Source organism: Schistocerca cancellata, chromosome 10, assembly GCF_023864275.1.
Source record: "Schistocerca cancellata isolate TAMUIC-IGC-003103 chromosome 10, iqSchCanc2.1, whole genome shotgun sequence".
In the NCBI taxonomy this organism is placed as follows: Eukaryota; Metazoa; Arthropoda; class Insecta; order Orthoptera; family Acrididae; genus Schistocerca; species Schistocerca cancellata.
In genome coordinates this window covers 207,749,739-207,776,553 of record NC_064635.1, presented here as the reverse complement: position 1 = coordinate 207,776,553, position 26,815 = coordinate 207,749,739, and the positions used below count along the sequence as shown (strand labels likewise).

The 26,815-nt window shown below is 45.9% G+C and overlaps 1 protein-coding gene across 1 annotated transcript in view; it reads right to left on the bottom strand.

The window, feature by feature from the left end:
* The window catches only part of LOC126106294 (putative ATP-dependent RNA helicase DHX57), a 228,608-nt gene that overhangs the window by 79,938 nt on the left and 121,855 nt on the right, over window positions 1-26,815 (bottom strand). Inside the window, exons 13-14 of the mRNA XM_049912514.1 lie at window positions 25,592-25,831; window positions 9,342-9,472 (exon numbers count right to left, since the gene is read on the bottom strand). Of these exons, the coding sequence (XP_049768471.1) occupies window positions 9,342-9,472; window positions 25,592-25,831 (371 nt within the window). The remainder of the gene's footprint in view (window positions 1-9,341; window positions 9,473-25,591; window positions 25,832-26,815) is intronic.

The window sequence follows — 26,815 nt, the reverse complement described above, 5'->3', positions numbered from 1 at the left end:
GTTGAGAACCCGTTGCAAGACAGGGTCACGGCAGGTAGCCACAGCAATGTGAGCAGGCATAAGAGGCAGACCGTCCAGCGCATCCCAACGGGCAGAATCAATGTGAAAGCAGTGGACCTCCTGTTGGTCAAAGGCAGGATCGCGGCCTGCTGGGAGACGTGACAAAGTGTCCACGTTAGCATGGTGGGCGGTGGACTTATACCGGATGGTGTAAACGTAATTACGTAAAAACAATGCCCAGCGCTGGAGACGCTGAGCCGTCCACTCTGGAAGGTGAGAGTGGGATCCGAAAAGTGTAACCAAGGGTATATGGTCCGTCAGGAGGGTGAACATTGCCCCAAAGAGATAGGTGTGAAATTTTTGGACAGCAAACACAATCACCAGAGCCTCGTTTTCAATCTGGGAGTAGTTCCGTTGTGCTGGGGTCAACGTCTTAGAGCCATAAGTGATGGGCTGTTCGGAGCCATCGGCATCCCGGTGCGCAAGAACGGCCCAATGCCGTACGCAGACGCATCAGCCGCCACGACCAAGAGGCGGTCCAGAGAAAAGGGAGTAAGACAAGGGGCGGACTTCAGCATCGCCTTTAAATGCAGAAAACCCTGGTCACAGGCAGGGGTCTAATCAAAAGGTACCCCTTTGCGACGCAAGTGATTGAGGGGTTGAGCAACGGAGGCAGCCTGGGGCAAGTAATAAGTACCGTATTTACTCGAATCTAAGCCGTACTCGAATCTAAGCCGCACCTGAAAAATGAGACTCGAAATAAAGGAAAAAAAAAATCCCGAATCTAAGCCGCACCTGAAATTTGAGACTCGAAATTCAAGGGGAGAGAAAAGTTTTAAGCCGCACCTCCAAATCGAAACAAAGTTGGTCCATTGTAATATGAGACACAATTTAGTTCGAATGAATGACGATACAGCTACAGTAGTTGAGTTTGAGTCGTAAGCTTAGCAGTTAAGCTTTACCACGTAGCCATTGCTATGCGTCAGGTGCTCCGTCCGTATTTATACGGGTACCCTTCCTTTTTCACGTGCTTCGTCTGGTTTGAGTCGATTGCTTATTTTGCTTTGATCTGATAAGTGTCTTTTTCTTTGTTATAGGTGTTTGCGTCACTCTAAGCTGAAAATGCATTACTGCATTGTGTCATGCATTTACAGCCTGTCGTGGCTCGCGACATGGCTTGCTTTTGTGCGCGCTACCGCCGCGTACAATTAAAAAAAGAGGAATCGTCTCATTAGCGAAACAATGGCAAGAGACTGCTATTTGTTGTTACTTACACTGCTGCTTTCTTTGATAATAATCAACAAGAATCAAATAATAGACTGCGTATGATAGAACATGTACTGAACGAGAGTTAGGCGAAAATTTTTCTCTGTTTGAAAAGCTTTGCGGCCGCTTCTTTATTACGTCAAATTCTGCACAGAAATTAGAGTCATCTTAGATTTAAAAATCTAGTCACTTGCCGTGCTTCATTTTTGACTGTATCACTATTAGGCATAAGAATAATACGAATATAAACATGACATGATACGTATATTCTTCCGCGTTTGCTGTTGTCTCACTCTAGTTTCGTAGTTTATTAGGCAGATAGGATTTAAATGAGATAGCAGCAAACACGAAAGAATACATGGCAAAATGTTTATATTCGTATTATTCGTATGGTGAAGAAAATACTGTATGTAATTCAAATTTCATCAGGTTACTATTAGCAACCATCTCTTCTCACAGATAGGGAAAAATTCAGAACGTAGAGTTGGCCATATTGACAAACATCCCAAACAGTCTTGCCAGTCAGATTTTCGTAGTACACTGAAATTGTGCTACATTCGAAGATGAACAATACGGAATTTGTATTTACTTCGTTGGATTATGTATGAAAATGCAGTGGTCGAAACTCGCGGCGGGGAAAAAAAGCTCGTCTTCCACTTTTTTTTTTTTTTAATTTATTTACTGACGCAGAGGTTTTGGCGCCCATATTTATCTTTGTGCCTACAAAGCATGCCTGTGTAGCGCTACATATATTCGACGGCAGAAGTTAGTTGTGGCGGCACGTACCAACATTTTTCATAACTTCCGCTTCCTTTGCACTCGATTCTAAGCCGCAGATGGTATTTTGGATTACGAAAACCGGAAAAAAAGTGCGGCTTAGATTCGAGTAAATACGGTAACCTTGCCCCAAAACACCTGGAGTTCAGATAAGTCTTTGGGACGAGGAAGGGCTTCAATGGCCACGACATTATGACCCGAAGGGCGAATGCCATCTTTGATAAGCCAGTGGCCTAAGTATTCCACTTCCGGTTGGAAAAAAACAACACTTGTCCAGCCGACAGTGTAAGCCAGCAGACTGCACAGCGTGAAATAAGGTGCTGAGGTTTTGCTAATGTTTCTGGCGGGAAAGCCCAGTGACCAAGATGTCATCCAGATAATTCACACAGGCAGGGATAGGCTGTGTAAGCTGCTCTAGGAATCGCTGGAAAATGGCCGGCGCCGAAGAGACACCAAACCAAAGGGAAGGAGCTTGCACTTATACAATCCGAAAGGCATGTTGATAACCATGATGTTCTGAGATTCGGCATCCAAGGGCAATTGGTGGTATGCCTCAGCCAGGTCGATCTTGGAAAAATACTCTCCCCCGGCAAGCTTGGCAAGAAGGTCTTCCTGTCGGGGAATGGGGTAAGTGTCACCGAGGGACTGAGGCATTGACTGTAACGCCAAAGTCCCCACACAGCCAAAGGGACCCATTGGGTTTCCATATGACCACCAGTGGTGTCGCCCATGCACTGTATGTGACAGGCTCCAGCATGCCAGCAGCCCAGAGCCGATCAAGTTCCTGCTTGACCGCTGGCCGTAAGGCCACCAGAAGGGGCCGGGCCCGGCTGTGCATCTGGCCGTAGGGTTATGTGTGCCTGAAAGCCGGAAGCACATCCGAGATCCGGTGATAACAACGACGCAAAAGCAGAGCACAGATCGTCCAAGTCCTGAAAAGGAATAGCCGTGGAAACGACCTTAACTTCGTCGGAAATTGAATAGCCAAACAGTTGAAACGCATCCAGGCCAAATATATTTGAAGCGACAGATGGTCGACAACAGAGAGGGTAAGGAGCTGGGTAACACACTTGTACATCACCTGGACGACGAACTGCCCACGAAGGGGAATGGAACCGTCACTGTAAGCGACCAAATGGCGAGAGGAAGGTGACAACTCAGGAGAACCCAACCAGGTATATGTCACCATATTAATCAGGGAGATGGTGGCCCCAGCGTCGACCTGAAAGCTGACATCCTCTGTGAAAAGGCGGAGCTTGAAGAAAAGTTTCAGCCCTGTAGGACGACCGATTGCTGAGCGTGGACAGTATCTTGAGGCCCAGGAGGGGCAGGACTGGAGCGAGTCGAGCGCTACGACAAACCGATCGGATGTGGCCCTCCCTGTTACACAGCGTGCACGTTTTCCAGCAGTGGGGACAATCAGCCCGCGAATGTACAGTAAAGCACTGTGGGCAAGATGGAAGTGGGCCACACGACCGGCGACGAGGAGTGACCGAAGGCACCAATGCTATAGAGACGTCGGACAATGAGGAGTCCTGACGGCACTGGCCTCTGTCAGCCGGGCCACGTCAACGTCGCAAGGGCGGAACCCGCCGTGACTCCGTGATCGCCGCCACGTGCGGTCACGCCATAAGACGCTCGTTACCCGCTTGAGCAATTTCAAAGGAGTGGGCAATACGGAGAATGTCTTCCAAGTAGGGGTTGTCGAGTTTCAACGCCGCAGTACGGACCTCAGGATCGGGAGCCAGCTGAACCACCACAGCCCGGATCAGGGAGTCTGCATACGAAGCCTTACACTGCTGATTGGTGCACGTAAAATCGCATTGACGGCTGAGACCCTGCAAGTCTGTGACCCAGGAACGATACCACTGACCAGGCTGTTTATGCTACTGGTAGAACACCAGCCGAGAGGCTACAACATGGTAGCGTTGGGAATAATAGTTTGTCGGCAAAAGGCAGACCTCCTGGAAAGAGGATCGGACAACGGAGCCAACTTGCAGAGAAGAAAGAACAAGTCCGGGGAGGCCCAAGACAAAAACAACGACAGCTGCAAGGAGTCGTCCATGACTTGAAAAGCCGTGAAATGTTGTTTCAGACACTGTAAGTAGGTTTCTCAGTCCTCGTTAGCATCATTAAAGGGTGGAAGTGAGAAAGCATCAGACACCCGAGGACTCGGGAGCTGTTGTGGTAATGTGTCCCAGGCATCGACTTTGTCTGTTAGCAACTGCAGCCACTTTTGTAAGATGTCTAACTGGAGCTGCTGCTGCTGCATGAGCTGCTGCTGTTGCTCCAGCAGACAGACCAACATCGCCCCCATACCAACAATGACCACCGTTTACCTCGTCGCCAAAATGTTGTAACGACGACTGGAACAGTCACAGGGTTGTAGTGACGGAAACGTGGCCTGACCCGCGGAGCTGCCCGCAAACAACAACACAATGGGAGAGGACGGACACAACCAACGAAGGACCTTACAACACAACAAGAACGGACAACAGAGTCAAGAAAACCACACAAGACAACCACGTCCACTCGTAAAGAAAACACGAAAGTCAATACACTGTCTAATGAGAGGCGATATGTCCTGAGACGTACGCAAGGTTAGACTGGCAGGCTGAGCGACAGGCAGGCGCTTAAGTCCTCGATCAGGGACACCGCTATTGGAGGCGTGCGCCGCCACAGCTTACGGTGCGATGGTACAGAGACCTCTATGGGTCTTCGACGTCCATGACATCTGGCGGGGATTCAAATTCCGTGGCACGGGGTACCAGATTAAGGATATTGGTGTGTAATTTTGCACGTCCATTCTTTTACTCTTTTTATACACAAGACACCTGCACTTGGATCTTTGCGCTGGTCGAGAGATTTGCAGTAAATGCAAAAGACAAAGGGCTAATGCTGAAGAGTACTCCCTCTAAAACCGCACTGTATTACATCTGGACCAGTTGACTTATTAATGACACAATGGAGGGAAAAAAAATAAAGACAAGAGTTAAAAATGGCCTCGAGTGCTTTTGGTAGACTAAAGAGCTTTCAAAACTATGCTTCTAAGAAGTTTAGAATTTGTCTGTTTTACCAGTTTTGATTTAAAGCAACTATACTTTGATTTTTAGTGGGGAAAAAATTACAAATTGAATACTGTTCTGCAAACAATGGGGAGAGGCACATTGCTAGGGAGGAAGGGGAGGGGTGGGAGGGGGGTGGGGGGGGGGGGATATGCAGATAAGAAAAACAATTTCTGGATTTTCCCAGATTTCCCTGATTAAAAATATTCATGAGTAAAAACACACTTTTTTCAGTCGAAAATATGCAACACCAAGGGTGAAAGGACTTTTTTTTTCATGTTAACTGACAATATACCTTCCGTAACAGCTGCTGAAATAATAAATGCTTTGACAGGTAACAGTTTTATACACCAGTGTAACTTCCCAACACTTTAGGAAATGAAAGTCAGCAAAAAGCAGTGTGGTTCGGCGAGTCTTTGAAGCACAATGACATGTAGACTACATATTTTCCTATTACAAAAGTACAAATACGAATTCCACCAAATACAGCACAGCAGCTTACGAAGCACTGAAATTGAGATTGTGCTACATGATGTGCTTTTCAGTCAGCCAAGTAACATCAATGTTAAGTAGTGCAAACACTTAAATAGGAAAAGTTAACAGTTTAAATTGATATACATACAGTATAGCCACGAGAACTGCTAAGCTTTCACATATAATACTGGTCATCAAATTTTTTTTGCTGTTTTTTTTTTTCCAAGGGTGTTGTCAGGTTGGATCCTAAGATCACAACTTGAAAACTGCAGTATCTGAATACTTCTGACAAGCACGATTATAAATTTCCCTGCTGTGCACTGTAGTTCTGTTGAGCACTCTGACTTCTCCACAGAAAAACCGATTACATGTGAAATTTCTCAAGAAATCACCTTGCCCTTCCTCCTCTCCCAATAATCATTCTTTCTGTCATCATTACTGCACAATTTGTAATCTCAGAAAGAAGTAAAATAAATATGAAGAACTAATCTTGAAATTTGGTCTTTTTTACTGTATGTTACCCTTTTCTACAATGTCCTCGAACCGAATACAGAAATTAAAATTTTATAGTTCAGGTGAGTATTGAACTCATGACCCTCCATGCAACAGTCTAGTGTCATAACTGCTACACCACAGTGACAGTACTACTCAACTACTTCTGCAATAATAGCATAAATGGCTAGTCTTCTGGGCTCAAAATTTTTCTAAGCAGTTGGTCCTCAAAGAGTTAAGTCTCAAATGACAGTCAAACACTCAGTGAGTTAAGAAATTGATCGCATATTCTCAAAAATAACATAATTCATCCTTCTCAAACCACCATTTGCAATATTTTCTCGTGACCTGTAACAAAAGCAAACAGTTGTGATACGCTCATCAAAAGCAGTTTGTTGTCACTGCACAGTTTTTCTCATAAAGCCTGTGACAAATTTTGTTGTCAGCATACTCTTGTGTGTGCACTGTGTTTTGTTGCCGTAAATCACACATTTTCTTTGCAATTTGAGTTTTATTTTGGTGTTATCCTCTCATTTATGTTTTATTGTGGCAGTATTATTCTGCAGTAGTGGGCTGAAGTAAAATTCTTCATTAAAGTATCAGTTATCACTAGATAAAATTACAAAAAATTAACTGAAAACTGATACAATGAAAAATTCCTGGTATTTGAGAAAATTTCCATGCTCTTCCCAGACGAAAAAATTTCTGCTTTTTCCCACATTTCACAGTTGTCCTAGGGCATATACAAAGGGGGGGGGGGGGGGGGGTGTCGAAAAGTTTCTAGCCTAACAAATCAAGAACGACAGATATTTCATAACACAAATTTATTTTCAATATAATACCCATGTACACTAACACACTTGAAAGCATACTCAGATAACTTCTGCAAACCATTCAAATAAAAGGTTTCAATTTAGAGTCCAACCATGTGTTCACAGCATCAATCACTGCTTCATCACTGTCAAAGCGTTGTCCTTTGAGGTCTTTTTTTAGGTTTGGAAAAGAAAGAAGTCTGATGGAGCTAAATCTGGAGAAAATGGCACATGATATAATTCGACGTGCAGTCACGCAGATCTTTCAGTGTTGCGAGAGCTTTGTGTGCCGGTGCATTATCTTGATGTAAAAGAACTCTGCACGCCAATTTTCCACACCTTTCTTTCTTTCTTTATCTCTTCTCTCGAACGGTGCAGGAGGGAGCAATAATATGATACATTGATAGTTATGCCCTTTTGCAAGTAATCCACCATAATTACCCCTTCTGCATCCCTGAAGACCAATGCCATCACCTTACCGACTGATTACTGCACCCAGAACTCTTTTGGGGTAGGGGATGAAGGGTGTTTCCACTGCTGTGACAGTTGTTTTGTCTCAGGATCAAAGTGGTGAACCCACGTTTCAACAATTGTCACATACTTTGCAAGAAAGCCGTCTTCATCTGCTTCAAATTGACAGACGATTTCTTTACAACACTGCACATGCTCCCATCTCTGATCTGCATTCAAGTCTTTCGGGACCCGACGAGATGAAACTTTCGGCGTACCCAGAATATCCACAACAATATCATGATAATGTCCACGGGATATTCCAAATGTGGTTTCAATGTGCTGCAAATTGTTCGATGATCCTGCAAAGTCGTATTCTGAATTGGAGTCACTGTTTCATCAGTGGCAAAGGTGACACGCCTTCTGCTCCTAAGCGCATCTTCCACACTCATTCTTTCACGTTTGAAATCAGGCACAAGTTTTTCACTGTTGCACAAGACGGAGCACTGCCCTTAAGTGTATTCCACATGTCCTCCGCAATTTCCTTGGGCGCCATCCCCTTCACATGAAGATATCCAATCACAGCATGGTTCTTCATTCTCTCGATATTTGTCATTTTGCTTACACTACGGTATACAATGCATCCTAGCGGCAACACTAAAAAAGCTGGAGCCACGAAATTTGACTTGCATACCCACAAAGAGTCACCATACAAATAGGTGGTGGTGGTGGTGGTATTGTTTGTTCGAGGCATTATGGTAACTATCTCGGGCTAGAAACTTTTCGACCTCCCTGCATACACACTGCAGACAACAAACAAAGGGATTAGTGAAACAACCTGAAAAAACTGGAGTAGAATACATAAATTTGCACAGGACTCAAGCTCTGCCCACCCAAATGCAACACACTGACAGCTGTTCATTAAGTAGTGGTGCAGCGGAATGAGCTGCCCATGAAAATATGTGACAAACGTACATAGTAAATGGGTTAATCATTTTGCTTCACAATGGTTACACAGCCAAAATGCTGTAGTACACAAAATAAAAGTAAAATGGGAATGGCTAACAGTCAATGCAGGGAATTTCTTTCTTTCTTTCTGGAACAATACAATACCACTGACGGAACTTGTGTGTCAACTTTTCTGCTTATTTATTCGAACAGTTTCCTCTATAACCTCACAAGGCTGAGGGAACTCCATGCCAGACCTTGATGCTAACATTAAGGAATTAACTGAAGCACACTGATATCCGAGTTGGCTTTACAATGGCCTCATCTAAATTGATGGCCAAATAATTTGAAACCTAATTCAGATTTAACCATAAGCTATTCTATTGTGGTGTTATATTTATGCCTTACATTTAAGCTAATACTCGATATCTGTTCTGCTGTACTTGCAGCTCTCATAAATACAATATTTTTATCATTTGAAACATTTACTTAAAGCAATTTTTTAAATATTTAAAACATCAAGTTCATAACTTTTCCTAATACTAGAGATTTTTGGAATCCATTAACAGGATTAAACATATATTTGCTCATGCTGGACATCTTACTGCATCAAATAAGAGTCTACTGCAGCTTGTCTATTTTGGGAAGAAGTTTATTTATATCATAGGTGCTGAAAAAAATAGGGTAGAATTAGTTGTTAGACACCATTGTTATAACCTCTCAGAAGTAATAATAAAACATAAAAATTATTTGTACAGCTATGCTGGAAATATTAAAAATATGAAATTTCTAAGGTATTACGGTGTTCAACAGTGAACTTTGTATACCTGCTTCTCCCCTTTTAAGAAAGGTTGCAGAATTATGTTCTAAAGCAGCTGTAGTACAAACTATAATGTACCAATCTGTCATTACTATAAATGCTATCATTAATGTTGTTAAATGCAAAGGCTTTGCGTAATTCAGCTGTATAGTCCAGACCACTGAAAATAATTTTCTTTTCGTTTCATATTTTAGACTACCTGGGAACATCAGTGTTTAACAATCAGGCTACACTCACCAGGATTGATCCTTTCCGTGGGTATTTGTGATCACCTTCCGCAATCCACACCAACACTGCCTCAATAAGTTCATAGTTGATTTTTTCATAATCCAACAGATACAATGATTTGCATGTCGTCGTGCTGTAATCTGTGAATAAACAAAAGGAGTTGTGGATTAATATTCCTGTCACAAAAACTGGATTACAAAAATCACTGAAGGCCTGCGAAGAGAACTGAGGGCCATTGTCCATGATGATCGTGTATGGAAGACCTTCTAGCGCAAAGATTTTGGACAAAGCCAACGTCGTCGCCGCAGTGGTGGGCGACGGACATCGAACAACAAACGGAAACTTCGAGAAGGCGTCAATCAACAGTAGCCAATAAGTACCGAGGAAGGGGACGGCAAAGTCAGTGTGCACCCGTTCCCATGGCTGCACCGGATCAGGCCACAGAGAGGGCATTGTACGAGGTGCAGCCAGTTGTTGAGCACACTGACCACACGCAGCAACCATGTGGGCGATGTCCGAATCAATACCGGGCTAATAAACGTGCCTGCGGGCCAGGGACTTAGTCCGAGAAATCCCCCAATGGCCTTCATGCAACAGTTTGAGAACATCTTTGCGAAGAGAGGCTGGCACCACGACCTGTGGAGATGCACCATCCGTGGCCAGGAGAACAACACCATCACGAACAGACAGACGAAGGCGCAAGGCATGGTAGTTGTGAAGGGGATCCGATGCCCGGCCCTTGGCCCTGTCCGGCCAACCCCGTTGAACAAAACCGATCACCTGACGCAGGACCGGGTCCCGCGCAGTAGCCGACGCGACCTGCGAACCGGTAAATGGAAAACCCTCGACCGCACAACATTCTTCCTCATCAATGTGGAAACAGAGTAGTTCATCCCGATCGAAAACGGGGTCGGGGTCCATCGGCAATCGCGACAATGCATCAGCGTTGGCGTGCTGGGCCGTGGGGCGATAGTGAATCTCATAGTGAAAACGAGACAAGTATAAGGCTCAACGTTGCAGGCGGTGAGCTGCCTTATCCGGAAGCGACGCCGATGGGCTGAACAGAGAGACCAGCGGCCTGTGGTCTGAACTTAGAACCATACAAAAAAATACTGAACTTTTTTAGAGCATAAATGATAGTGAGCGCCTCCTTTTCGATTTGAGAGTAACGCCGTTGTGTATCGTTGAGGGTCTTGGAAGCATAGGTGATGGGTCGTTCCGACCCATCCTCATACCGATGAGCGAGAACAGCCCCTAGGCCATACTGTGACGCGTCAGTCACCAGAACGAAGTGCTGACCCGGACGGAATGTGGCAAGACAAGGCGCCGACTGCAAATGAGCCTTCAGGCGGACAAAAGCCTGCTCACACTCGTCGGACCAACAGAAAGGAACGTTTTTGCGTAAGAGCTGATGCAGAGGATGAGCTGCGGATGGAATCTTGCCTAGAAGCGCCTGAAGTTCTTTGACCGTAGACAGCCGGGGTAGAGCGTTAATGGCCGCAACGTGCTGACGTAGAGGACGTATACCCTCACGGGACAAGTGGAAACCAAGATACACAATGGAGGGTTGGAAGAACTGTGACTTGTCCAGATTGCACTTCAACCCAGCCGAATGCAAAACCCGAAACAGTAAATGCAAATTGGGAAGGTGCTCCTCAGTGGAGGCCCCCGTGACAACAATGTCATCCAGATAGTTTATGCAGCTGGGAACGGAAGCCGTGAGCTGTTCCAAAAACCGCTGAAAAATGGCCAGCGCGTTAGCGACGCCAAATGGTAACCGCTGGTACTGATACAACCCACAAGGAGTGTTGATGACGAGAAATTCCTTGGAGGAAGCATCCAACGGCCTCCTATAAGTCAAGTTTGGTAAAGAACTGGCCCCCAGCGAGCTTGGTAAATAACTCCTCAGGACGGGGAAGAGGATAAGTGTCAATGAGGCTCTGAGCGTTGACGGTGGCTTTAAAATCACCACACAATCGCAGACTCCCGTTGGGTTTAGAAACCACCACGATTGGCGATGCCCATTCGCAGTAGGTAACAGGAAGGAGAATCCCTGAAGCTGTTAACCTGTCTATCTCAGCCTTGACAGGTGCATGCAACGCCACCGGAATCGTGCGTGCCAGGAAAAACTTAGGGCGAGCTGTAGGTTTAAGAGTAATGTGGGCCTCAAAATCCTTGGCACAACCCAGACCAGCAGAGAACACAGACGAAAATTCAGAACACAATCCATCCAGCTGTTGATACGGAATATCCTCAGATATGAGGTGCACATCATCATCAATGGAGAACCCGAACAACTGGAAAGCATCATAACCGAACAGGTTTTCAGTGCCCGCATGATCCACCACATAAAACGTGAGGGGCCTAACAACAGACTTGTAGGCAGTGGAAGCATCAAACTGGCCAATGATAGGAATTTTCTGTTTATTATAAGTTCTCAGATTTCGCGTAACTGGAGACAGGGGAGGGGAGCCCAACTCCAAATACGTGCGAGAATTAATGAGAGTTACTGCAGAGCCAGTGTCCACTTGCATGCGAATGTCTTTATCCAGAACACGAACACTAACAAACAACTTATTTGTTGGAGAAAGCACACAGTTAACATCCATGTCCGATGCCTCGTCCTCGTCGACAGGAACTTTAGGGGACCGACACACAGAAGCAATGTGGCCTTTTTTCCTACATGAATTACACGTGGCCCAACGTTTTGGACACGCGGCCCTGTCATGCTGTACGAAACAACGTGGACAAGAAGGAAGTGTGGAACGAACCTGTTTCTGTGGTTGCTGTTTTCGCTGCGAGCGTTGCGGCCCAACGCAACGGTGTTGACGCGAGTGAACCGCCGCCACATCTTCGTTCTCCTGTGAAACAGGAAAATTGTCCGTGTCGAAAGTTGACTGTACAGCGCCTACATCACACCACGCATCTATTTGCGCGCCAGCAGCGTGAGACACTTCAAAGGATTGAGCGATGCTTAGAACTTCCGACAACGACGGGTTTGGCAGTTGTAAGGCACGTTGCCGAACTTCTTTATCAGGAGCAAGCCGTAGAATAGCATCCCTAACCATTGAATCAGCATAAGACTCATGATGAGTTTCCGTGACAAACTGGCATTTCCTACTCAGACCGTGTAGTTCCGCCGCCCAAGCCCGGTAAGATTGATGGGGCTGTTTACGACACCGGTAGAACGCCATGCGGGCGGCAACGACGTGGGTGTTTTTTCGGTAACAGTTAGACAATAAGTCACACATTTCTTGGAAGGACAGAGAGGCAGGTTCCCGCAGAGGGGCTAACTGAGATAGCAGCTGATAGATCCGTGGGGAAATCCAAGATAGAAATAGCGACTTACACATAGGAGCGTCGACAACGCCGAAAGCCAAGAAGTGTTGCCGCAAACGCTTCTCATAATCACATAATCAACACATATCACTGCCAGATGCCCATATTGATACCATCATCCTTTGGTGCTCCCTCTCATAGCAAGGGTGTAATTGTTGTAATGGAAATTACGCTTACTAAGCAGCGAGTGTTGGCATGTACCCATGATCAGATCTATTAATCGCCAGTGCATCACAAATAATATAATCACTTCCAAATGGTTGTCATACACTAAAGGGTGACATATTCAGATGTCGGTTACATGTGTTCCATCTGCAATACTTTTCTGAACAGTTACTGACTTTCAAATGGGTATGTCTCTCTTCATGGAAATTATCGATTATCCACAGTAGGATGGTTTTTTGGGAAATGTGAGCACATGCAAGATAAAGTGTACATTGAACAAAAATATTTCAAGAATAGAAGAAAATTCACTTCATTATTCTATCATGGAGACTACACTCATCTGTGTCATGATAATTACATGCCCTAAAGAACACGAACTGGGTGTTATGCAAAGAATTTGCACTGTGCATATCAATAGACTGTGAACAGTGCAATTCGAATTTTATGTACATTGTTTCTGGTCTCAACAGACGCTAATTTCACCACATTTGTGTGAGTAATTACTAAGTATGGCCTTTCCCCGACCCTGCAAACATTAGTAACTACAGAAACACATGCCCCTGGTGAAATGGAGGCATATGGCTGAGCAAGTCACAACAGATCAGGTACTCTGACATTACAGGCACCCATAACCAGCATTCGTAATCATAGTACAAGTCTGCACAAGAGCATGGTCACTTACAAGATAGCATCCCATTTTACTAAGTGAGCTCATAGCTCATTGCTCATTGTAAGCACATTATAACTGGTACATATTTATATCTTCTGCTTGTGGATTTTGCAGTCTATAAACTCGAACAACGCAATGCAGTTGGTGATGTATCTTCGAACTAACTGTCTCCAGTCATCCCAGTTCTGGTTCTGTGATTATGTTAACTTTTTGCTTGTCTCTTAACAACTCTATTTCCAGTCGCCTTCACTAAACTGAAAATAGACCTACATCCAGGGTGTATATGCGGACGCGGTAAAAAAATTCCCGGGTTTTTGTTGGGTTTCCCGGTTAAAAATACACTTTCTCCCGGATGAAAACACATTTTTTCCGTGTTATTAAGTGACAGTATATTTTCCCTCGGAACTGTAAAACTATCAATCCTTTGCATGGTTATGTTTATATACACAGGTGTAGAATTTCCCACCACTTCCGAAAACGAAAATCAGGGAAGAAAACTCCTTTTGGAAAGATTTTTGATGTGCAGCAACACGTATGCAGCATATTTTCATATTACGGAAGTATAAATTCGTATTCACCAAACACTGCATGTTACTTTCCAAACCATTGTAATTGAGATTGCGATGCGCTTTTGTGAGCCAGTCATAGCTCGTGTCACGTGATCCCACCAGCCAATGACAGCGGATATTCAGACCACAGGACACGTGATTTAGTCAGCTAATAGCAACATTACCGTTAAGCAGCGCTGAATCACAAACAGGAAAAGTTAATGTTTTAATACACATAGTGTTGCTACAAGAAAAGCAAAGCTTTCATATATAATATTGGTCTCTAAGATTAATAAGCTGCAAGAGAAGCTAAACTTTCATATATAATGTTGATTTTTTTGCGCGTGATACATTTTAAGATGTTGTTGTTGTTGTTGTTGTTGTTGTGGTCTTCAACATCATCTTAAAATGTAACACATTTTAAGATATATCACACAAATGTGGCAGTAAATTTTTTAGCAGAGTCCAGTGACTTGTCCTCAAAGCTCTCCACAAATAAATTAGCTAGCGCAGAGGAGAGAGAGCTTCCCTTAGCACTACATCAATTTGCTCATAATAACGACATGAATGTCTGATCTTCTGATCTCCAAATACTTCTAAATGGCTCGTCATCAAATGCTCTGTGATTTAAGAAATTCATCGTACATTCTCGCACATAGTTCAACTTGGATAAAAGGAAATTTACTTTGAATGTAAAGCTTTCCAAACCACCATTCGCAATATTTCCCTACGACCTGTTAGAAATAGGTTCATTTCAGTAGTCGTCAGAGAGTGCCAGATAACAGGCGCCACCGCGCTTTGGCAGTTGCTATGACGCAGGAAGCCTGATGTTTGTACATGTAAAACTTTAAAAGATCTTACATTATGTCATAAAAGAAAAAAGACATCAGAGGATACTCCAAGAATATTGGAATTTTGTGAACCATACTAAAATGGCACATTTAAAGTGCATACTTAAATAGCACATTCGTATGTCCAGATTCGCAATGAAGGACGCCTTGACCTGATATTAAGCTTTTCAGTGTGTGTGTGTGTGTGTGTGTGTGTGTGTGTGTGTGTGTGTGTGTGTGTGTGTGTGTGTGTGTGTGTGTAGGGGGGGGGGGGGGGGCGCTTTGTGAAACATGCATCTAGCTGCTTCCTGCGACTGCTTACATAGCCAACAGACCCATTTCTGTAGCCAGAAATGGGAGAAGGTACTACTCACATGCCACTCAACTGCGCATGCGCATGAGCTCGCTCATAACTGCTGAAATGAATCTAATGAAACAGTTGTGACGTCATGTTCATTGGAGGCAATTTGTTGTTATGAAGCATTGCACAGTCTTCCTAAAGGTTCAAAAATGGTTCAAATGGCTCTGAGCACTATGGGACTTAACTTCTGAGGTATCTGTCCCCTAGAACTTAGAACTACTTAAACCTAACTAACCTAAGGACATCACACACATCCATGCCCGAGGCAGGATTTCAACCTGTGACCGTAGAGGTCACGCAGTCCGGACTGTAGCGCCTAGAACCGCTTGGCCACTCCGGTGGGCTCTTCCTAAAGCCTTAGATACATTTTGCTGATGGCAAACGCTTGCATGAGCACTGTGTTTTGGTGCTGTATGTGGCACATCTCCTTTGCCGCTCTCTGTTAGATTTTCTCTCTCTCTCTCTCTCTCTCTCTCTCTCTCTCTGCAACCCCCCCCCCCCTTTTTTATTAACCTAACTGGGTTCATGTTCCAGACCAATGAGTAATACTCATTAACTGGTTAAATGAGTGTTCTGCAAGTAATTTCTTTTGTGGGTGAATTACATTTCATCAACATTTTTCTAATGAACTTTAGCCAGGTATTTACTAAACCTATAATTATTTTTATGTGGTCATTCCATTTTAGATCACTCTCGACAGTTAGTCCTTGGTATATTGTGGGTGCTACTGTCTCCAGACGTTTATCACGTATAGTACAATCCTTCATCCATCTATATGCAGTTTATAGGTGTTCAGGGTCAACTGCTGGTGCATACACCAGCTGTTGATCCTCTCCACATCTTCCTTCGTTTCGCTAAGTCTTCCAGTGTTGCAACACTGCTACAAATACCATCATCTGCAAACATTTTTACAGATTCTTTGACGTGATCCAGAAGATCACTTACATGGGTCACAGAGTCATAAGGGCCCGAAGCAAACATACAAAGGTTCAAGAAAAACAGATATATCTGAAGATCAAATTTAAAGGCAAGCCACTAATCTCCTAGGTTTAACTTGTATTTAACAAAGTCCCAACATACTATATTACTTATTAAACAAATCATGCATCCAGTTTGTATTATGATATTTTAATTAATATTCACGATTGTTGTTATTAATGTTTATCCATAAAATTTCATATACAGGCTAGGGCAATAGTGTCTTTGACTGCTGTATAGTTTGTAAATAATCACACACACACACACACACACACACACACACTTATGACCTAATCCAATACGTCATGGTTCTCACTATCATCATTTTCATTAAGCACATTCTGCAACGTGAGGTTCATGTTCACTTCAGGCATGAAATCTAGTAGTCTCAGTGTTTCAAGTTTGATCTAGTAGTTTTGTAAAGTCCTTCTGCTTCAAGATCGATATTTGACTCCCACCTATGTATTTGGGCACTGGATTTTGCAAGGTATCTACAAATTGAGGAGAAATAACAATATGTGGTTTCTCTAAATGTGACTTTAAGACAACTGTGGCCTCCCACAACTAATAAAGAATATGTTACTTAAAACAGCAGTTCTTGGCAACCTGATGGAAACTGCCTCATTGTAAAATGCATATTGTTACCTTGAAACATCTTTTGGTTTCATAGCGAGATCGGTAGTACTGTTGTAGGTCCTGAAATCTTGTCAATTTTACAGATTGGAATGCTGAAAACCATGGAATGTGAGGTTATGGTGGGGCAATCCTTCAAGAGTTTTCACCTTTAATGGAGAAATGGGTGTCCATGTAGCCAGGGAGCATTCCTACAGCAATGAAAATTTGTTCTTCGGACCCTTATGGAAGTGAATATCAGAGAAATTAGTGAGACACTTTCCCACAAATGTTATAGTATTTAAGAATAATTAGTGTGTTTTTTGTTCAGTTGCAGAATAAGTAAAATTTTGAGTTGGAACTGTATTCTGGAATAGTGACTTTAGGTTGTAGAGTCAATAACAGAATAACTTTCACTAATATAGTGTTAAAGCTTCCAGTTCGTGTATGTGTGTGTGTGTGTGTGTGTGTGTGTGTGTGTGTGTGTGTGTGTGTGTAGGGGGGGAGGGGGGTAGTACCAAGAGACAGCGTCATTTCTCAGAACTACACACACACACACACACACACACACACACACGACACGAGAGAGAGAGAGAGAGATATATATATATATATATATATATATATTGGCATGTGCATCCCTTGCTTCGTTGGCCCAGCACTGTAACTCAACTGTGGAGAATGGGTTCTGTTTGATGGAGTGGATGAAAGAAAAATGGAGGAAGGGAGGGAAAGTGAGAGGTGACAGGAAAGAAGGGTGACTGCTAGAGAGGGAGAGGCTGTACGGAAAAGTAGGAGAATGTGTTGAGGGGGTGGAGGTGGGAGAAGGGTGAGTTGGGGTTAAGGTATTGCGGGGGGGCGGTGGGGGGGAGGGGGCAAGACACACTGGAGAAAGTAGTAGACAGAATAACATATACATGGACTGTGCAAAAGTGACATAAGTCTATTAATGTACACCAACCTTGTTCTCTCCACAGCAATCACCATTTCTCCACACTGTACAATATGGGGGAGAAACAATGACCTATTTTATTTTACTACGGAGGTATACAGCTACACATTATCAGTGTGCACTGTTCAAAAGAACACTTCATAACATTTTATTAGATATTTCACTTTTATAAATAAAGTCAACATACCTGTTGTTTGTTAAGCCCCAATTTTGATGTGACTGTTGTTTTTTGAGTTTTTGATAGTTGTTGGCCTGCTAGCATACACCTTGGGTGTATCCCCACAGAAAAGAGTCACAAGCAGATAAACTGGGTGAACAATATGGTCAGTTAACAGGAAAAGGGGCACTCGAAACATTCTGCATTAGTCTGTCATGGACATTCTGGCTCTGTGGGTAGTTGCACCATCCTGTTGGAACCAAAATGTCTGTATATTGATACTTTGACGATGAATTTCCTGCATTATGAACTGTAGCAACAAACAACTTATAAATCTGATGTTACTATGGCAGTGCCACCTGAACCATTCACAAAAACATATGGACCAATAACAGCCTGTGTAGACATGCCACATCAAAGCGTAACTTTTGTGACAGAAGGTGGTCTTCTATGCATTTGTTGAGGACCGGTTGGCAGCCAGTACCTAAAGTTTCGTTTTAAGGGCGCTCAACTACTGAGGTCATTAGTGCCCAGTCACAGTTGTTAGAGCACATGGAATCTAGTAAAGTTCAAGGGGAGGGGGGACACCAGAAAGTCCTGACAAAGATGCAGATAAAATAAGTAAAAACGTTAGATGTCTTTGGACAAGCCAGTCAAGGTTATAAAACGCAGAACACGAGCAGCGGCTCGAGCGTCATCAGCTAAAATATCCGGTAAACTAGATGGCAGGGACAGGACAACACGAGATTGACTGAAGCGGGGACACGACAATAAAATATGGCGCACTGTTAGTGCTTGACCACAAGGGCACTGTGGGGCTGGGTCACTGGAGAGCAGGTATCAGTGGCTAAACCGGCAATGCCCAAGCCGCAACCTGGTCAGAAGGACCTCTTCTCGCCGAGATGGTCGGGAGGAGGTTGTCCAAGCAGTTGGGAGCGGTTTTACTGCCCGGAGCTTGTTTCCTTGGAGGGATGACCAAGCATCCCACCACAACGACACAAGCCTCTTACAAACAACCCCACGAACGTCAGATGACGTGACACAATGGGAGGCTGGCCGAGGCAGGAGGACTGCAGCCTTGGCTGCAGCATCTGCAGCCTCATTCCCAGGCACTCCTACATGTCCGGGAACCCACAGAAAGCTGACAGGAGAACCATTATCAGCGAAAGAATGGAGGGACTGCTGGATCCGTTGAACCAAGGGATGGACCGGATAGGGAGCTCCAAGGCTCTGAAGAGCACTGAGTGAGTCAGAGCAGAGTACATACGATGAATGGCGGTGGCGGCGAGCATACTGAACGGCCTGATGGAGAGCAAAAAGCTCGGCCGTAAAGCTGGAACATTGGTCGAGGAGCCGGTATTTAAAGGTGGCGGCCCCGACGACAAATGCACAGCCGACACCATCGTCAGTTTTGGAGCCATCGGTGTAAATAAAGGTGTGACCGGCAAGTCGAGCACGAAGGTCGACAAACCGTGAGCAATACACTGCAGCCGGAGTACCCTCCTTCAAGAGCGAGCCGAGGTCGAGATAAATATGAACCGGAGCCTGGAGCCAAGGTGGTGTCGGGCTCTCACCCTCTCTGAAGGTGGTAGAGAGGGCAAAATCCAATTGTCGAAGCAGGCGACGGAAGCGGACTCCGGGGGGCAGCAGGGCAGACACATACAACCCGTACTGACGATCGAGAGAATCGGCGAAGAAGGACTGATAAGAGGGGTGGTCGGGCATTGACAACAGCCGGCAGGCATACCGACACAGCAGTACGTCGCGCCGGTAGGTCATTGGTAATTCGGCAGCTTCAGCATAAAGACTCTCGACAGGACTAGTGTAGAAGGCCCCGGTCGCAAGACGTAACCCCCGATGGTGGGTGGAGTTGAGACGGCGTAAGAGGGATGGCCGAGCAGACGAGTAGACGAAGCTCCCATAATCCAGCTTCGATCGGACTATGGACCGATACAAGCAAAGCACGACAGTGCGATCCGCTCCCCAAGATGAACCACTAAGAACTCTGAGGACATTAAGGGAACGTGTACAAATAAGAGACATGCGGAGACCAACAAAGTTTCCTGTCCAATGTGAGCCCTAGAAACTTAGTTGTTTCCACGAATGGGAGAACAACGGGACCGAGATGTAAGGATGGCGGAAGGAACGCTTTATAGCGTCAAAAGTTGATACAAACCGTCTTCTCTTCAGAGAACCGGAAGCCATTTGCCACGCTCCATGAGTATAGGCTGTCTAGACAAAGCTGAAGGCAGCGCTCCAGGAGGCATGTTCTCTGGGCACTGCAGTAGATCACGAAGTCATCGACAAAGAGAGAGCCTGAAACATTAGGTGGAATGCAATCCATAATTGGATTGATCGCGATGGCAAAAAGGGCTACGCTCAAGACGGAGCCCTGAGGCACTCCGTTCTCCTGGAGGAAGACATCAGACAATACGGAACCAACACGTACCCTAAACTTTCGATCCGTTAAAAAGGAATCAATAAAAAGGGGCAGGCGACCGCGTAGGCCACACCTGTGCATAGTGCGGAGGATACCTCCTCTCCAACAGGTATCATAAGCCTTCTCCAAATCGAAGAACACGGCTACCGTTTGTCGCCTTCGCAAAAAGTTGTTCATGATGAATGTCGACAAGGTCACAAGGTGGTCAACAGCGGAGCGGCGGCGACGAAAGCCGCATTGGACATTGGTAAGGAGCCGTCGAGATTCAAGAATCCAGATTAACCGAGCATTAACCATGCGCTCCATCACCTTACAGACACAGCTTGTAAGAGAAATGGGGCGGTAACTAGAAGGAAGGTGTCTATCCTTCCCGGGTTTGGGTATAGGAACTACGACGGCGTCACACCAACGCATGGGGACCTGACCTTCGGTCCAGACGCGATTGTAGGTACGAAGAAGGAAGCTTTTGCCTGCCGGAGAAAGGTGTGCCAGCATCTGAACGTGAATGGCATCTGGCCCCGGAGCAGAGGACCGAGACAGGGCAAGTGCACGTTCGAGTTCCCGCATAGTAAAGGGGGCATTATAATTTTCCAGATTCAGCGAGTGGAAGGAAGGTTGCCGAGCCTCTTCTGCCTCTTTCCTGGGAAGGAAGGCTGGGTGGTAATGGGCGGAGCTTGAAACCTCCGCGAAAAAGCAGCCGAAGGCGTTGGAGACATCCACTGGATCAACAAGGACCTCATGACCTGAAGTCAGGCCAGGTACCGAGGAGTGGGCCTTAATGCCCGACAGCCAGCACAGGCCACCCCAGACGACAGAAGAGGGAGTAAAACTGTTAAAGGAGCTGGTGAAAGAGGCCCAACAAGCTTTTTTGCTGTCTTTGATGACTCTACGGCCTTGCGCTCGGAGTCATTTGTATCCAATACAATTCGCCAACGTAGGATGGCGGCGAAAGGTGCGTAAAGCACGTCGTCGAGCACGGATAGCGTCTCGACAAGCCTCATTCCACCAGGGGATGGAAACGCGATGTGAAGAAGAGGTATTACGAGGAATGGAACGTTCGGCAGCACTGATGATAACAACCGTGAGGTATTCGACCTGACTGTCACAACTGAGAAAATCGTGGTCCGGAAAGGTCGCCAGGGAGGAGTAAAGTCCCCATTCAGCTTTCGGTATGTTCCAGCTCGAAGGACGTGGGGATCGGGTGTGGTGCAGGAGACGAACGCCACAGGGGAAGTGGTCGCTCGAATAGGTGTCAAAGGACATACCACTCGAACCGACGGGCAAGAGTGGTAGAACAGATCGAGAGGTCCAAGTGGGAGTAGGTATGAGTAGAGTCCGAGAGGAAAGTCGGGGCGCTGCTATTGAGACAGACAAGGTTGAGATGGTTGAAGACATCCGCCAAGAGGGAGCCTCTTTGACAGGATGCAGGAGAGCCCCAAAGGGGATGACGGGCATTGAAGTCGCCAAACAATAAAAACGGCGGAGGAAGCTGAACAATCAGGTGCATCATGTCAGCCCGACTAACTGCGGATGACGATGGAGTGTAGATGGTACAAACTGAAAAAGTAAAAGCAGAAAGAGTAATACGGACAGCTATTGCTTGGAGTGGGGTGGTCAATGGGATGGGATGGTGATAGACATCGTCTTGAAAGAGCAACATGACCCCACCATGAGCTGGGGTACCGTCCACAGGGGTGAGGTCATACCGCTCCGAGGTATAGTGGGTAAAGGCAATACGGTCATTCGGGCGCAACTTGGTTTCCTGGAGACCAAGGACGAGCGGACAGTGCAGGCGGAGGAGCAGTTGTAATTCCTCCCGATTAGATCGAATACCTCTTATGTTCCAATGTAACAAGGCCATCGCTAGTCAAAAAAGAGGGGGAACGAGACAGAGGAAGAGATGGTCACCTCGACGGCTGCGGAGGGCCAGGTTGCGAGGGAACAACGCTACAACCGGCGGGAGGCGGATCCTGTTCCATTGAGTCATCGCCAGCTGCGGCCACTGTCCCGGGTTGTGTAGGAGGGGCAACATCATTTGCCGACGAGAGGCCAGCTGAGCGCCTGGCAGCAGAGCGTCCCGGCGAAACTGAGGACGGCCGGGAGCAGCGACTCACAGATGCAGCGTCAGACGAAACGCGCCGGGGTGGAGAGGGGGATAGAGACTTCTTCTTGGAGGCCTTCTTGGAAGTCCAAGGAACCACAGGGATGGTGGGCTGGACCTGAAGAAGGTCCTCACGTGCGGGGTCCGTTTTGGAACGCCGGACCTTGGAAGCCGGGGTCCGGAACGTTTCCCTGATGGACGCCTGAGAAGAGGATTGAGGGTGGCCCCTGGGGCAGAGGGGGCGGGGGCTGCGGGGGAGGAGGATTTGGAAGGGAGGGATTTGGGAGGCGGAGGCAAAGACCCCTGATGGGGGGGAGGAGGTGGAGGGGGGACAGGATAGGGGTGAGGATACCGTGGAAGGAGTGGACACAACTGAGGCAAACGAAGCGGTCAACGGCACGGGATGGAGGCGGTCATACTTCTTCCCGGCCTCAGAATAAGAGAGACGATCCAAAGTTTTGAGTTCTTGAATCTTTTTCTCCTTCTGATACGCGGGGCAGTCGAAGGATCTAGGCGAGTGGATGCCAGGACAATTAACGCACTGAGGTGGTGAGGTGCATGTATGTTCCTCACGAAGTGGACGTCCACAATCGCCACAAAGGGGCTCAGCCTGACACCGTGACGACATGTGCCCAAAGCGCGAACACCGAAAACAGTGCATAGGAGGCGGGACGTAAGGTCGCACGTCGCACCGGTAGCACATCACCTTTACCTTCTCCGGGAGAACGTCCCCTTCGAAGGCGACGATAAAGGCCCCGGTGTCAATGCGACGGTCTTTGGGGCCGCGCTGGACTCGCCGGACGAAATGCACGCCTCGGCGCTCCAGGTTGGCCCTGAGCTCCTCATCAGATTGCAGCAGGAGGTCCCGATGAAAAATAACCCCCTGCGTCCTATTCAATGCCAGATGCGGGACAATGGACACTGGGATGTCCCCTAGTCGGTCGCACGCCTGGAGCGCCGCCGACTGTGTGGCGGAGGTGGTCTTTATAAGAACAGACCCCTGGACGCATCTTACTCAGAGCCTCGATTTCCCCGAAGATGTCCTCAATGCGCTGAACAAAGAACATGGGCTTGGAGGTGGCGAACGTCCCCCCATCGGTTCGAGAACCGACCAAATAGCGGGGGAAGTACTTCGCCCAAAGCCGGCGGGCCTGTCCCTCCTCCCAGGGAATGGCCAAGGGGGAAAGGGGGAAAGGGCAGGAGAACCAGAACCAGAGACAGTACCTTTCCGTTTGAAAGACTCGGCTGCAGAGCGACCTGATACGTGTTGACGTTTCATCTGCGAAACGTCCGCCCCGATACCACCCACTCCGACCAGGGGCTCTCCCCACGGGCGCCACCCAGCCTCAGCAAGGGCCACCTGGCAAGATGACCGTTGCCGGGAGTCCTGATGCCCCAAGGAGACGGGCATCTACTCCTTGGCCGACGTGGGGAGGGTGCAGCTCAGGTATCGGCAGTACGATCCCTGTGTTGTCAGGGGGCTACAATCTAGAGGGTACATGACGACCCCACCACAATGGGCTGGCTACCGTGCTGGATTTCGGGTGCCATGGAAAGTCCATCATGATCGTAGGTGCAGATGGGGACGCACTATGGGCGTAACTTTGACAACCCATCAGGTGTTTAGGCCCAATTTGATGAATAGTGGGTATGGTTACAACGCTGTTACAATGCTGAGTGCCAAGGTCTTAGTGCACGGAGGACCAGTGATACACCACGTAAGGTGTCCGTCCCCAAAAGGCTCGTACTTCTGTAGAATTTTGAAAAATGGAGGTCAAACCCCAAGGGGGACCATTACATGGAAGGCCGAAACGGTTGAAACTCCTTTTAGACGCCTCTTACGACAGGCAGGAATACCTCGGGCCTATTCTTACCCTGGACCCGCAGGGGGAAAGTTTTGTTTGTTCACGTAGTCCGATAATGAAAATTGCCAACATCAGACATTATGAAACTGTTGAGAGAATCTAGATGAGTGCTGATTGTCTCCAGCAGCTGTGTACAGAACTTATGTTGTGATTGCCGATCTCTGGGCAGTAACTGTTGTATCACTTGAAGCGATGGACATGAATGTCCAGGTGCAACATCCATTGCCCAAGATGTTAAAGATTGTGAAAGCCAGTGAACTGATCAGGCTCAACTATGCTGAAAAGTAGCTGTTGCTATTGCAATGCTGTCCGGGGTGCAAATTGTTCACGGTATAATGGGTGACTACTTCATCGGAGAGGCTGTTGCTCTGAACTGATGAACCCTTCTCATATTTGCCTTCTGACACACACACACACACACACACACACACACACACACACACACACACGCGCGCGTTCGCACACACACACATCTGAAAAAAGTAACAGTTGCAAACACGGTACGTTTCTTTGACCAAGTACCCATACTAAATGGTACCAGCAACAACTCTACGAAGCCGTGTTCAACAATGGTGCACAATTTAAAAAAACAGGTAATTTTTTCTGCCGCTCATGTACATGTGTGCACGAAGTGAACAATGTGTGTGGATCATAATTTCTCATGATGGGGTATATTATTGCAAATGTGAAACAAAACTTGAGATATGCACAATTTGCTTTATTAGGACAGTTAAAGCTACAAATTAAGGACACACTAAATAATTCAAGAGCTAATAATGTACCATAACAGTATTTTTAAAAATATTTAGAACTGGTTGCAGGTATGTAAAAAGAATCCAGAATGAGATTTTCACTCTGTAGCGGAGTGTGCGCTGATATGAAACTTCCTGGCAGATTAAAACTATGTGCCGGACCGAGACTCGGGACCTTTGCGTGAGTCGTGCTTGGGTAGCTCAGTTGGTAGAGCACTTGCCCGCGAAAGGCAAAGGTCCCGAGTTCGAGTCTCGGTCCAGCACACAGGTTTAATCTGCCAGGAAGTTTCATGTAGAAAGAATGTTAAAGTCTAATATCAAGAAGATACAGGGTGCTGCTGGTACAGTTATCAATGGTAGATATTCTAGTGTCCAAGGTGACTTGCAAGATAGGAAGTGCAAATTAAATCCCCAAATTTAAATCACATACCAAAAAATGGAAAATTCTTTTTAGTTCAATGACAGAATAACAAACAACACAATAATTACCATTGTACCGGTGATATAACTGTTGCACTGTCAGGTGGTCATCGCGAGTTGCTGGATTTGCTATGACTACAGCAGATGTCGCAATATCTGCTACTGCCAGTTGCAGACCGAGTTCTTCAATATCCATTGCAGCACGCTTTTTGCCAGTTTTGCGAGCGTACTGGGAATCTTCTTCTAGAGCATATTTTGTGACCTCTATCACGTCCTCCAGGAAGAACTCCTCAACAGGGAACGTGCGACCTTTACAACACAGAGAAAAGGAAACAACAGTAGAACAATTTTTTCCTCCCATTAGACACAACATACTGAAACTTTTATATCTATAGACAATGCTCAAGTCTGTGAATGTCTTGGTCTAAACGACTTACCTCTTTGCTTGGCCGCTTCCTCCCATCAATATATAAGTGTTGCCTTTTCATACAAAATTAAGATTTCAATATTATTGCATGCAGAGAGCATTGCGAAAATCTCTATATGTTGTTCTACTGTATTAATGGACAGACTAGCCAAGATTGAAGAGGAAGTCCTCCTCAGGGTATTCTTATACAGGATGTTACTGTACCTCACCGAAAACTTTGAGGAACCTAAGGTCACACAGAGGAACACATCTTAGTTAAGGACATATTCTCTTTACCATGTTGTTGTTATTGTTGTTGTTGTCTTCAGTCCTGAGACTGGTTTGATGCAGCTCTCCATGCTACTCTATCCTGTGCAAGCTTCTTCATTTCCCAGTACCTACTGCACACTACATCCTTCTGAATCTGCTTAGTGTATTCATCTCTTGGTCTCCCTCTATGATTTTTACCCTCCACACTGCCCTCCAATGCTAAATTTGTGATCCCTTGATGCCTCAGAACATGTCCTACCAACAGGTCCCTTCTTCTTGTCAAGTTGTGCCACAAACTCCTCTTCTCCTCAATTCTATTCAATACCACCTCATTAGTTATGTGATCTACCCATCTAATCTTCAGCATCCTTTTGTAGCACCACATTTCGAAAGCTTCTATTCTCTCCTTGTCCAAACTGTTTATCGTCCATGTTTCACTTCCATACATGGCTACACTCCATACAAATACTTTCAGAAACAATTTTCTGACACTTAAATCTATACTCGATGTTAACAAATTTCTCTTCTTCAGAAACACTTTCCTTGCAGTTGCCAGTGTACATTTTATATCCTCTCTACTTCGACCATCATCAGTTGTTTTTCTTCCCAAATAGCAA